This window comes from Miscanthus floridulus, chromosome 19 (assembly GCF_019320115.1).
Source record: "Miscanthus floridulus cultivar M001 chromosome 19, ASM1932011v1, whole genome shotgun sequence".
In the NCBI taxonomy this organism is placed as follows: Eukaryota; Viridiplantae; Streptophyta; class Magnoliopsida; order Poales; family Poaceae; genus Miscanthus; species Miscanthus floridulus.
In genome coordinates, this window is record NC_089598.1 from 28,571,949 (window position 1) to 28,584,113 (window position 12,165).

Here is a 12,165-nt window from a genome sequence, read left to right on the forward strand (position 1 = left end):
CAAGTTTGGACACACTAATCTTGGATTGAGGGATGATAAAAGGGCTGATCTTGTACATGCTGGGCTTCGCAAGCCGTCTAGGATGATGAATAGCAACCTTTGAACTCGAAGACTGCCAAACAGCTTCACTGGACGACTCAGAGTTCAATACAAATCCATTGCTGCCAACAGACTTTGCAGACAAGCAAGGCCCACCAACCACAGACTTTTCACGATGGGATGGACGACATGATTGAATAGGTGTCTGCAAAACATACAACAAGGAACACATAAAATTGTTCGAAAAATGGAAAAACTAATAGTGTTAGAGCAAGGATCTAATAATTTCAATATATCCTAAAACTGCATCACAAAAAATCACACAAACACAATACGATACACTTACAAAGAAAAAAAGAAGGGGGCATTTATTCCAAATATATATACAACACTAGTACTAGTTCGCAAGAGTATGAACATTACTACAACTACTTATACAAGCTATTACATGATCCAAAAGCAGCCCCAACTGCTACCATGTAGCATTGTACTAACTACTTCCCCTTCTACTACCGTGTCTCCAAAAAAGATAAAGCAAAAGGAAGCAGGCACCATCACATTATCTCCCACCACAAACTTTCCAGAATGATAAGATTAGGTACGCCTATTTACAATTTTTATAGGATCTTTATAACGACTGACTGCAGCAAGAGGAACAGGTTGACTTGGATCTTCTTCGATCTCAGAATATTCAGTAAAAGGTAAAGACTCCATACGGATAACGTCCTAAAACAACAATAAATACATAAATAAGACCAGAGAGATCAAAAGTTACATCACAATACAAAATCGATATAATGCAATAGAGAGGATTACATTTTCAACATTCCCATTTATCTTAGTCTCAGCATTTCTAGTGCCAATGGTCTCCTCATTGCTCACATTACCACCTCTAGGAGACGTCGGGTTATCAACAAAAACCCATTCTTTAGATGCAGACCTAGATTTCAAGTTCAAGTTGCTTTTGGTTTCAACCTATGAAAAAATGAAACTAAATCAGGTGGGAAAACATTCCTTGTACATCAAAAACTACTTGGCATCTATAGAAACAAAACAACATACATTTCTAGGGACACCTCCATGGGACATATTAGCACCAACTTTCTGACCTGAAGTAGAAACTCTACTCAATTGCAGCAACAAAGAATAAATAAAATTTCATATACATAATATATAATGACTTAGCATGGGAAGAATAAACAAGATGGAAGAGGACATGTACCATAGACAACGCTCTATCAAGAGGACAAGATGTATCACAAGTTGTACCAACAGGGCGCCTCAAGTTAGGATCTGCAACATAATTTCCTAAGTCATCTAGTTCTTCAAACATTCTGAATGAAGGTACACTAGGGCTATGAAAGAATGGAGTCTTTGTCTTCAGACAAGGTTCCTTGACAGGTGCTTTTCCAGCAAAAAAAATAAGACAATAAAGAAGGCTAAAACTTAAATGAAATAAAAAAAAAGTCATATTGCACAATTCAAATACTACAATTGCAGAATTACAAAGGTGCAATTTACTAATAAAGAGAATGCAACATAAAAAATAGGGACTAACCATTAAGATCTTGAGCAGAAACTGCATTTTCATCCAAGCCAGCTCTAGAACCAGCTTGAGCATTCTCCACTCCACAAGGACCAAGACCACTCAGAGAACCAATAGCATTCCTTAGACTCAGTGCTTCTCCTGTTTGTCCTACATAGAGACCATGCTCAAACATGAGCCCAATTCATATATCTTAGATTTCGTAAAGCATTTTTTCATCAGTGGGACAAACCTAGGGCCCTCTCAACTGTACCAACCAAGGGGATAGCAGCGGCCGCATTAGTTGTCTCGCCTTTATGAATAGTAGGAACCAAGGGGGAAGTAGTATATGCACTAGTTGCTTCGCCTTCCTAAACAATAGAGAACAGAATGAAACAAGTCTATTCAGTAGGGTATTTCATTTACTACATCAATACCTAGTAGTGTATATTACTAACAGCAAAAATATGCTGGAACCTATGCCTATCTGATCATGGAATAGCAGAACAGCTACAAAAGCATATAAAAACAAGAACCAAATAATGCAAAACTCACTTTTAGATGGAGCTTTTGACGTTTAGTTGCAACATTAGTAGTTAACACTTGATCTTCCTCAATAACTACAGGATTATCCTTGTTACATCTATTTTCAGTTTGATCTAGCACAGTTGCCTAAAAAGACAAAAGTGACCCAACAATTTAGAAAATACACAACTGAAGACAAATAAAATGAGAAATAGGAACATTCACCTCAGCATTATGATCTTTTATGTGACTCAGAGGGGACTTGCCAAGACATTAAGAGAGTCGAGTCCTAGATGCTACACTATTGGCACTCGAATATTGTGATGCACATCTTTTCTTCTTCCTTTTACTTATAGCTGAACCTGAAAATAATCATAAGATTATGAACACACATACAAACAAATCAACTAAATGCAGAAATAAATGTTACACAATATTCCATGTACCTTCAGCTGATGAGTCTTTAGAAGGAATAATTTTAGTTGACTGAGAAGCATGACAATTCTCACCACCAGATCCATCGTATAATCCATCAGATTCAATTTTATTAGTCACAGAGCATTCTTCTTCATTTGTTTCAGTAGGAGCAGCAACTGTAGGATGCACATCTTCAATAATGGTATTATTTGCAACAGTAGCAGCACCATCCACTTCTTTCATAAGCTGTTTTACTTGTATCACCAGCCATTTCCGCATCAAAGACATCATCTTGCACAACAAAATGTCCTGGAGAAGGCAGTGGGGCTTCATATTTAGCACGGACAGCATCATCATCACCATTATGATGTGCTGGAGAAGGAAGAGGAGCTTCATATTCAGCGGGGATACCATCAACAACTCCATCATCACCATCATCATGTCTTAGAGGGGGCACTCTAGCAGCAGAACCCTCAGCCTCATCAGAAGCATCACCACCATGATTAATTACATGAGTCCTATGCATGTACATAAACATCTTAGCAACAAGTGTGCCCGGGCTCCTAAAGCCTAGTCTTGTATGGTGGTTTTCAAAAATATTGCACATGTTATCCATGTCCTGTAATGCCAAGTTAATAGTAACATATGAATCATGTAAATTTCATTATACAAGAGTAATGAAATGATCAAATCAAAGGATTACACAAAGACACATACATTTGTCCCAATGAAATCACAACGTCTATCCAAAGTTCTCCTAAAAAGAGCACAAGCCTCTTTCGGTAGATACTCTTCAGCATAGCATGTGTCATCGATGGATTTCACCTACATAAAATCAACCATTCTAAAGCATACCATTCTGAAGAAATTTAGTTCTCTGCATGTGAATGGAATCTGGCATAACTTAACCCCTTTCCCCTGCTGATTTTAAATTGAACAGATCTGAAGGAATGGGTGCAAAACTCCAACTGCTCCTTATAATAGGTGCTTTAGCAGCTTGACACAGATAAGGCCAGAGCATGACATATACTAGATTACAACTCGAAAAAAGAAGGCAAACTAACAATAACAAATGAAGGCATAGTCATTGATTTGTGTTCATCAAAACAAATGCAATTAACAAATGATAGGATGAACGTACAACTAGATCGACTGAACCCACATCAGGAAAGGGGATGGGATACATCAACCACCATCAAACTCTAAACCTATGCCCTCCTGGTGCTAGAAGATTGAATCAATCAAACAAATGGATTCCAAATCAGGAAAGGGGATGAGATGCATGATGCAACAGATGAGAAAGAGGAAAGACGGGGGTACAAAGAGGAAGAATAGGAAGCAACCACGCACCATAGGGCATCCCCGGAGCTCCTCGAAGAGATTCAGCAGCATCCGTGTCGGTAACGCTTGAACCTCGACCTGAATGAAATCGCCTCTCCCTGCTACACCGTTGCTGCCCCCACCTCCCCCCACCCACCACTCTTGGCCCCCCGCGAGCAGCTCCACTCCGGGGCACTGTGGTGCTGAAGTGAAGAACAGGATGCGCCAGCGCCACCATAGTCGGTGCTCCATTTGGCAGGGAGCCGGAGGAGACAGGAGTGGGCAGATCTAGGACTAAGCTCGTCGAGAGAGTGGAAGGGAGAGATAGAAACAGAGACAAAACATACCACCGATCATGCCGCACGCAAATCACAAACACAAACACAAATCACAAACACAGGGAGGACGAAGGAGGAGATCCTGTCCCCCACCACATGCAGGACCATAATCTTGCACCGACATTCTACATGAATAGATCAAACACTCCAAACAGAACTACAGAGCAATGGATAGATCTGGACACACTCCAAACTCTTATCTCCCCATCGACACCACCATCACAGACGAACAACCGTCGTATGCTGCCGGTAGCGAAGAATAAACATCACCACAAGGCAAATCGACACAGACAACACCCGATCTAATGAACTAAGCCCTCGAAATACGTTCTACTAAACAAAGCCAACTCAAATACCAGATCCAGGCACCACGAAATCCCAAACAAAAATACCTCAACTCAAAGGGAGAGGGAGCCGCGAACGAAGCTACCTGCCGACCTCTGGCAGCGCCGCCGCGACGAAGCCTCCGAACCGACGACGGAGAAGATCCGCAGCAGGATGGGGAGGACCAAAGACAGAGGAAGAAGAATCGCCCCCTCCGTCCGGACAAGCATCGAGTCCCTTTCTGTCTTGGCGCGCGGATCGAGAATACAAACAATGTTGGGTTCAGTGTTTTGTCCATAACCGGTAGCGGGCGCGCTCAACATTCCTGAACCCGCGCTCAACAATACTAGACCCGATAAAAGAAGATGCGGACCCGACAAGCACCACACCTGACGCACGGATCACAAAGCGCATCCAACGGACCACGCATCGCCTGAAGAGAGCAGCTAGATATCAGGCGACAGGGACATAGGAAAAGTGTTTATTTAATATTAGACAAATCTAACTAAATCACATCATGCAATAAATTATGCGTCTCCTATCTGCTTGCACACACGGATATTATGACTAGTTCTTTACGAAAAAGATGAGACACAATTGTCTTATACTTCCTCCGTTTTAAATTATAAGTCGTTTATTTTTTTATATATAAATTTTACTATGTATATAGCAAAATTATACATAACAAAATCTATATAAAAATATTAAAACAACTTGTAATTAGAAACGGACTGAGGACCATCCCTAATACTCCCTAATACAGGTTATAGTAGAGCAGTAACCAATAGCTTTAATTTCGCACGGTGTAAAATCTAATCGCAGGACAAAGCCAAACGGTCCTCCAAGATTTTAGAAAATCTGACCATAAAACCCTCCCGCACCCACCCCGCCGCAACCCACACGCTGCTCTCGCTCCCCCGAGGTAATCGACGAAGGCCACCACCACCTGCACACCACTTCGCCTCGAGGAGGTTCCACCAGGCCTACTCGGCTAGGGTTTGGTCTCGGGGACTTTGCGGGCGATCGCAATGGAGGGCGGCGGCGCGGAACAAGCACCCGAGGCGGCGGCGGAGGTGAAAAATCCGAGGTGCTTCATGGACGTCACCATCGGCGGCGAGATGGAGGGGAGGATCGTTGTAGAGCTCTACGCGTCCGTGGTGCCGCGGACGGCGGAGAACTTCCGCGCGCTCTGCACCGGGGAGAAGGGCATCGGCGCCGCCAGCGGCAAGCCGCTTCACTTTAAGGTTCGTATGGATCGATTGGATCGTCGCGAGGACTTTACCTCTGCGCCCTTGCGTGATTTGTGTCCTTTGCTGCTATTTGCCCTGGGGTTTGTATCTCTTCTAATATCTCTTCTAATTGTTGGTGCTTTTGCGTTTCTCGATTTGGAAATACAAAGCGTTATCAATGTGCCGCTGTAACGGAATAAAAGGATTGAGTATCGGTGCTAACTTGTTCTAATTTGTATTCAGTAATTAGAACCGAAGAAGCGCTGTTTCCTGTGCGGTCGATTGATTATTTAGGGTTTTGATGCAGATTTCGTAACATGGAAATAGTTGCCATTTGTTTGTGATTTATACTAGTTCAATTATTTACTCCTCTGTACAAATCCCTAGGGATTTGCCTTCTCACTGCCTCGCAGTTTTGCTTCAGGTGCTATTGTTTAGATTCAGGTATCATTAATTCGATCCTATAACTTTTTTTTTGCATCGTAAATATCGTATCCTTTTGTCATATAACTGGATATTCCACATTCGTCAGCATATTTGCTTTTGTGTTCTAAGGTTTTGCTTTTTTTTTCCTCTGTTTGGCTGGTATTAAAATCTTGAGCTGGTATTAAAGTCGGCTGAAACCTCGACAGAGAAAAATAACGTAGAAATTTCAAGCCGATTTGTTTTTCTTGTTTTTTTTCCCCTCAGTGCTGTGATGTCAAATCAGTGTCCTTTGATGTGCAGTGAACTCTATGCACTGCTGCCTCCTGTTCCCTTACTGTTATAAGGCCCCCTCCCTTTTGATTTCATCCTCATTCTTTGCACCTCTCATGTACCGCCCGTGCTAGCTTTTGTGCCGTTCTGCTATAACTTGCCACGTTAGCTTCTCCTATAGTGTTGCTGGCTAGCCTCGCCTGAAGTAGCGTTGCCCAACTGTTTGCCGTATTGTACGATCAGGTATACAGTATACCTTGTTGTGATCTCACATGGAGGTTCTTATGCTCTCAAAGACGTGCCCAACTGTTTGCAATGGAAAATGAGTGCAAGAATTGGATTCCTGTGGTACTTTTGTTTCAGAATAGTCTTTTTGCTGGCTAGCCTCGCCTGAAGCACTGCAAATTGAAGTTATCTTTATATAGAACACGCACGAAATACCTACGATAACAGCTTCGCCACAGACTGACAGGCCAATTAAGGTTCATGGCTGGTAGTGAGAATTTGGGAGGATTTTATATGTTTATCGTTCAGAGAATCTTTTTGAAGGGACAGCCATCACTGTATCTAGCTTTACTTTGCCGGTTGTCTTGATTTGTGCCTGGTCATTGTTTTGGCATTAGTCAAGGACAAGTTCTAGTGGGTACCAGGGTGAAATCCTGCATTGAACAGGGATATATGAGGAGTGTTGAGGTGTGGTGGTCATCGCTAACCTTCTCTGATGATCTGTTGGACATATCTGGAATTCCAATATCTGCTGTGGGTATGGAAGCACAGTGAATAGTCTTGGTGTGGGATCTGTACTTGCTGATTTCCCCTTTTCTACAGATTTTTCCATCATCATTGAGCAATAGTGCCTCTTTTGATCACTATTATTTGTCTGAGACCCCACTGTCCTAGCTTCAGAAGTGAAATTTGTAGTTTGTTATCTGCCTACTGCAAGCTAGTAAATGAGAGTGGTGGGTGTTTTCTGTTATTTTCCTCCTTTCTCTGTTATTTTGCACGTTTTTTGTCTGCTGTCTTGGTAGAACTCCATATGTAGCACTAGAATTCGCTGCCATATCTTGTCAGTAATCCACATTTTTGGTACTTATTACTTTTTCAGGGCTCATGCTTCCACCGTGTTATTAAAGGGTTTATGGTTCAAGGGGGAGACATAACTGCTGGAGATGGAACGGGGGGAGAGTCAATTTATGGGTCCAAATTTGAGGACGAGAATTTTGTTTTAAAGCATGAGAGGAAAGGAATGCTTTCAATGGCTAATTCTGGTCCCAACACAAATGGTTCTCAGTTTTTCATCACTACCACCCGAACATCTCATTTAGATGGGAAACATGTTGTTTTTGGTAGAGTGATAAAAGGGATGGGGGTAGTTCGCTCTATTGAGCATGTCACTATCGGAGAAGCTGACTGCCCCACTCTTGATGTCAAAATTGTTGATTGTGGGGAACTTCCTGAAGGTGCTGATGATGGAGTTGTAAACTTTTTCAAAGATGGTGACACGTATCCGGATTGGCCCAATGATCTTGAAGAGAAGCCTGCTGAGGTTTCATGGTGGATGGATGCTGTGGAGTCTGCTAAAGCTTATGGGAATGGCAATTTCAAGGTAATATCCTTTTTGTCTCACATTTTATTGTATACTGGTGGCCTCATTAGTTTCAGTTAAACCAAATAGGCTTTATGGTTGAATCAGTTCAGAGTGGAATAAGCAAATTACATAAAACCCAACAAGATATCAGATGTGTTTCTGGGTAGAGACTAGAGAGTAAAAACATATATCTTATTCTTCACTGTCACCAAAGGGGATTTTGTCCTTTATTTTCAACCTTTTATCGTTCTGTTATTACTTCTCTCTTCTTTTTCCGATATGTAGTATTTGTCTATGCGATTGGAGATGTTATCCTCAGGCTATTCCAATACATGCGCACCTAAATCTTGTCCCAGGCGATAGGAAATGCCAGTTATGATGCTCTATTCAGTGTTTCCGTTCTGTAGATGGCTAAGGTTATATATTTCCCTATCTGGAGCTGACGGTTATGCCTTTTTTTCTTACAGAAACAGGACTACAAAGCAGCTCTCAGAAAGTACAGGAAAGCTCTGCGCTACTTGGATGTTTGCTGGGAGAAAGAAGAGATAGATGAAGGTAATTATACAATTTCTAATACACTGTTCAGTTTTGTTATTTCTGTCATATGATACACGCTGATCATGAAGACATGTCACTTGTAACTCACTGGCATTGTAAACTATGCAGATAAGAGCACAGCACTGCGGAAGACCAAGTCAATAATACTCACTAATAGTTCCGTAAGTTCACTTGTCTAGTCTAATTACTCCTTACCTGGGTGAATATCTGGAATTCTTAGATTAGATGTAAGAAAACTGTGGTGTTAGTACTATCTCGCTAGCTTTGTCATGGTAGTTCATAGCATCTAAGCACTTGGAATGATGCATGGCCTGAGTAACTTGATGGCTACAAGGTTTGGTTGTCAGATTACTTGTTCCCTATCCTTAGGCCTTACTTCTGCTCGTCATTTCAATCCTGTACACATTGAACTTTAAAGTAGATGAGCATTTAAATTTCAGTTCAGGATTTGGACTATTTCTAGACTTTAATCATCGTTGATATTCATTGCAGTTAAACCCTACCACCAATCTCATGTAAATTTAGTTTTATGATTCAGCATTCCATTAGTCCAGAAATAATTACTCTGAATCTGTTGTTTGAATTTTTGTTATCGTCTTTCTTTTCTGCTAGTGTATCTGAACCATTCTAAAATTATACAGTTATAATTGATTTACTTATTTCTGTGCACCATCTGAGCACCATTCAATAGATTGATCTTTGACATGTGGATATATAACACTACTTTGGATTGAACAATACTCCTATAATAATACTATGCCATCAGCGTATACTTGTATTATTACTGGTTTCCTTAAAATGACATGACTTTTTCAGGCATGCAAATTAAAGTTAGGAGATTCAAAGGGTGCTTTATTAGACGCGGATTTTGCACTGCGGGAAACGGAGGGAAATGCTAAAGCTTTTTTCAGACAAGGACAGGTTGGCAACTTTTGTCATATAATTTGTTTTGCAGATGATACATTTTTGTGACATTCTAGCTTAGTTCAAAAATACTTGTCTTTTATGATTATTCTTTGCAGACCCTGAATCATTCTCTTGCATAAAACACTGCTTCATGTTTGACTTTTAGTGCTCGTCTCATTTAAAGTGTGTGATATCACTTTCCTTTACTACCGACACTTGCTGAAATGATTTCACTGTACGAAATACAAGGTGACTTTACACATAGTTCTAGCAACAGGGATTTGTAATAAATCATCAGTTCACTGGCTGTGCCAGCAAATCATCAGTCCAACCTCCAGCTTTTTTAAACAATGACATTAACATAAATGCAAAACCTGATATCTTATATATTTGTAAATAAACTTAAGTTTATAATTGTTTTCCTGTCATACAAGATTTTCATGCTTACTCAAGTTTTTGACTTATGAGGACAGAATAAATAGACACTCCTGTACACAGAAAGTTTCCCAGTTCATTTGGAAACTGACCTGTTTCATGTGAATTTTTTGGTTCCAATCAGTGTCCTCACCTGTCAGTTGTTATCCACTAACATGATGGATGTGAGCCTTCCCTTAACAATAGGCTGGTAGTTAACTATGATACCAAAGGATCTAGAAAACCTGCAGGGCAAGGTGTTCTCAGCCATGGAATGCTGCTATAACGCCAAGGTTGTTGTGCAGCCACCTTTCCTATCATACCATTGCCATAATGTTGCCCAGCTATCTCCATTATCCCCTGTAACATAAATCTTCCTGCTTCACTAATTTGGTTGCGGTAATCGTGTTCAGTTTGGTGGTGCTATGGCTGGGCTCCGGACAACATTAGTTCACTTTATTTCAGGTTATTATGTAGAGTCGATTACAAATAGATAAAAGGAAAAAAAAAGGAAGAGCATTAGAGATGAGGGTGGCAGGGGATCAGGCTCCATGCTGCCGCCTCCATCTTGAGCATGGGTGGTCTGCACCACGATGCGCTAGGCCATCTGCCCATTCACCTCTTGTTCCAGTTCATATTTTGTTGTTGACCACTTTGCCTGAATTTCTGAATTAGTTGGCTGAGCATTCTTTGAAACAAACACAATCACCACAGTAGCTACTTCTGTTTTGCTGCTCAACTGCTGGTCTGATCCCGTTTTTGAAGCTATGATTGACATGACTGAGGATTATATTGGTAAAATAAAATTCTCAACGTAGTCTACTGTCATCCCCACAGCAAAAAACAGTGCAGCTTTACTAGCACTTTGAACTTTTACAGCCAATAAACTGTTTACATTAGGCCCTTCTTTTGCTGTTCTGGTTGACTTGAGAAAATGCTCCCTTAGGAAAAGCTTAGGAAAAACGGTTCCCATTAGATATCAGTGATGATATCTCAAACTCTCAAGATGCGGTTGAGCTGAAAATATATTTCTTACTAAAGCACTTAATGCCAATAATATCTTGTTGTTGTTTACCGTTGGCATCTGTAAATTCCTTAGCCTTTAAGTTCGATTTTCAGGCACACATTGCACTTAATGACATTGATGCAGCGGTGGAGAGCTTCAAACATGCATTGGACTTGGAGCCAAATGATGGTTTGTTCTCTTTAGTCTCCATTGCAATTCATAGATGCAACTGATGATCTGATGGGGTTTTCTTTGACACCATTAGCTGGAATCAAAAGAGAGCTGGCTGCTGCAAAGAAGAAGGTCAGTCTGAAACCTTTCGAGCGATGACATTGTGAGCTCATATGATTGTTACTGAAACTTTGGAAGCTGCCACAGATTGCTGACAGAAGAGATCAGGAGCGGAAGGCATTTGCTAGGATGTTCCAACCTTCTGGAAAATCTGACAAGAGCAACGAAGTAATTTTCCAGTACTGATTCACTTGCTCTACAGGTGGGGTAATGGAGCTAATGGTTGCTTTAATATTTTGCAGGAGAATAATTGATCTACAGTTTCTTTCCCCCGTCTGAAACTTTGGTTAGCTTAAATCTGGGACACATATTGGAACAGGTCTGATTCAGCCTTGGAGTTAACATTAACGTTTCGTCTCTAATTAATTTAACTGCTTATTATCGTTGACACACGACATTAAGACTTGCTATCTGTTGCAGGAGTACCATGGGAGTCTGCGCTGCAAAAAAAAAATGCAGATTATCGATCTTAGATAGAAGGAAATATAGTGGGGGGAAAGGAAGCTTTTGTTTTCTTTTACTACAGAAGTATCAATTCGTGCGTTTGTCCCGGTGTTAGTTTCTTCAGGAAACGGACATTGAATTGAACTTAACAGTCCAATTTTCAGACTTTGCAGCAAGTCATGCCAACAGACCACTCCATTTTGTGTAGACTCGGCCCTCGGGACGTTGTGGCCAACCTGACGATTCACATCTTTTGTGCGTGGTTCGACCGTTTCACTTTCGTGGTGTTTTCTTGTAGCCTTTTGTCTGCCATGTCTGCTTGTTGCTAGACGCTGAATCTGAATCAGGCACGGCGCTTTTGGGTATTCCTGACCTGACCACATTTTGGTTTTCTGGTTCGTGCTTCTGGGCCCATGGCCTCTGCTTAGCCGTGTCCGTCGCTGAACTTTTGCCTTTCGCGTGCTCGTAACGCGTGCGTCAGACGGTCAGAGAGTTTCCTCTTGATCTGTTTTTCTTGGATTAGCTTCGTTTCAAATTCTTGTTAT

The 12,165-nt window shown here is 41.2% G+C and overlaps 1 protein-coding gene across 1 annotated transcript; it reads left to right on the plus strand.

The window, feature by feature from the left end:
• Positions 1-5,329: 5,329 nt before the first annotated feature.
• LOC136527602 (peptidyl-prolyl cis-trans isomerase CYP40-like) lies at positions 5,330-11,965 on the plus strand. Its single transcript, XM_066520383.1, has 10 exons — positions 5,330-5,732; positions 7,519-8,019; positions 8,469-8,556; positions 8,668-8,720; positions 9,376-9,480; positions 10,999-11,074; positions 11,151-11,188; positions 11,264-11,344; positions 11,419-11,495; positions 11,597-11,965. Exons 1-9 carry the CDS (start codon positions 5,517-5,519, stop codon positions 11,428-11,430), a joined length of 1,170 nt encoding a protein of 389 aa, XP_066376480.1. The 5' UTR covers positions 5,330-5,516; the 3' UTR covers positions 11,431-11,495; positions 11,597-11,965.
• The last annotated feature ends 200 nt before the right edge of the window (positions 11,966-12,165 follow it).

What these genes read in the sequence shown, in the direction of transcription:
- LOC136527602 (XM_066520383.1), top strand. Translation starts at nt 5,517, where the DNA reads ATGGAGGGCGGCGGCGCGGAACAAGCACCCGAGGCGGCGGCGGAGGTG. An exon ending in ATGGGAATGGCAATTTCAAG is followed by an intron (nt 8,020 to 8,468) that starts GTAATATCCTTT and finishes TTTTTCTTACAG; the next exon opens with AAACAGGACTACAAAGCAGC. An exon ending in TAATACTCACTAATAGTTCC is followed by an intron (nt 8,721 to 9,375) that starts GTAAGTTCACTT and finishes TGACTTTTTCAG; the next exon opens with GCATGCAAATTAAAGTTAGG.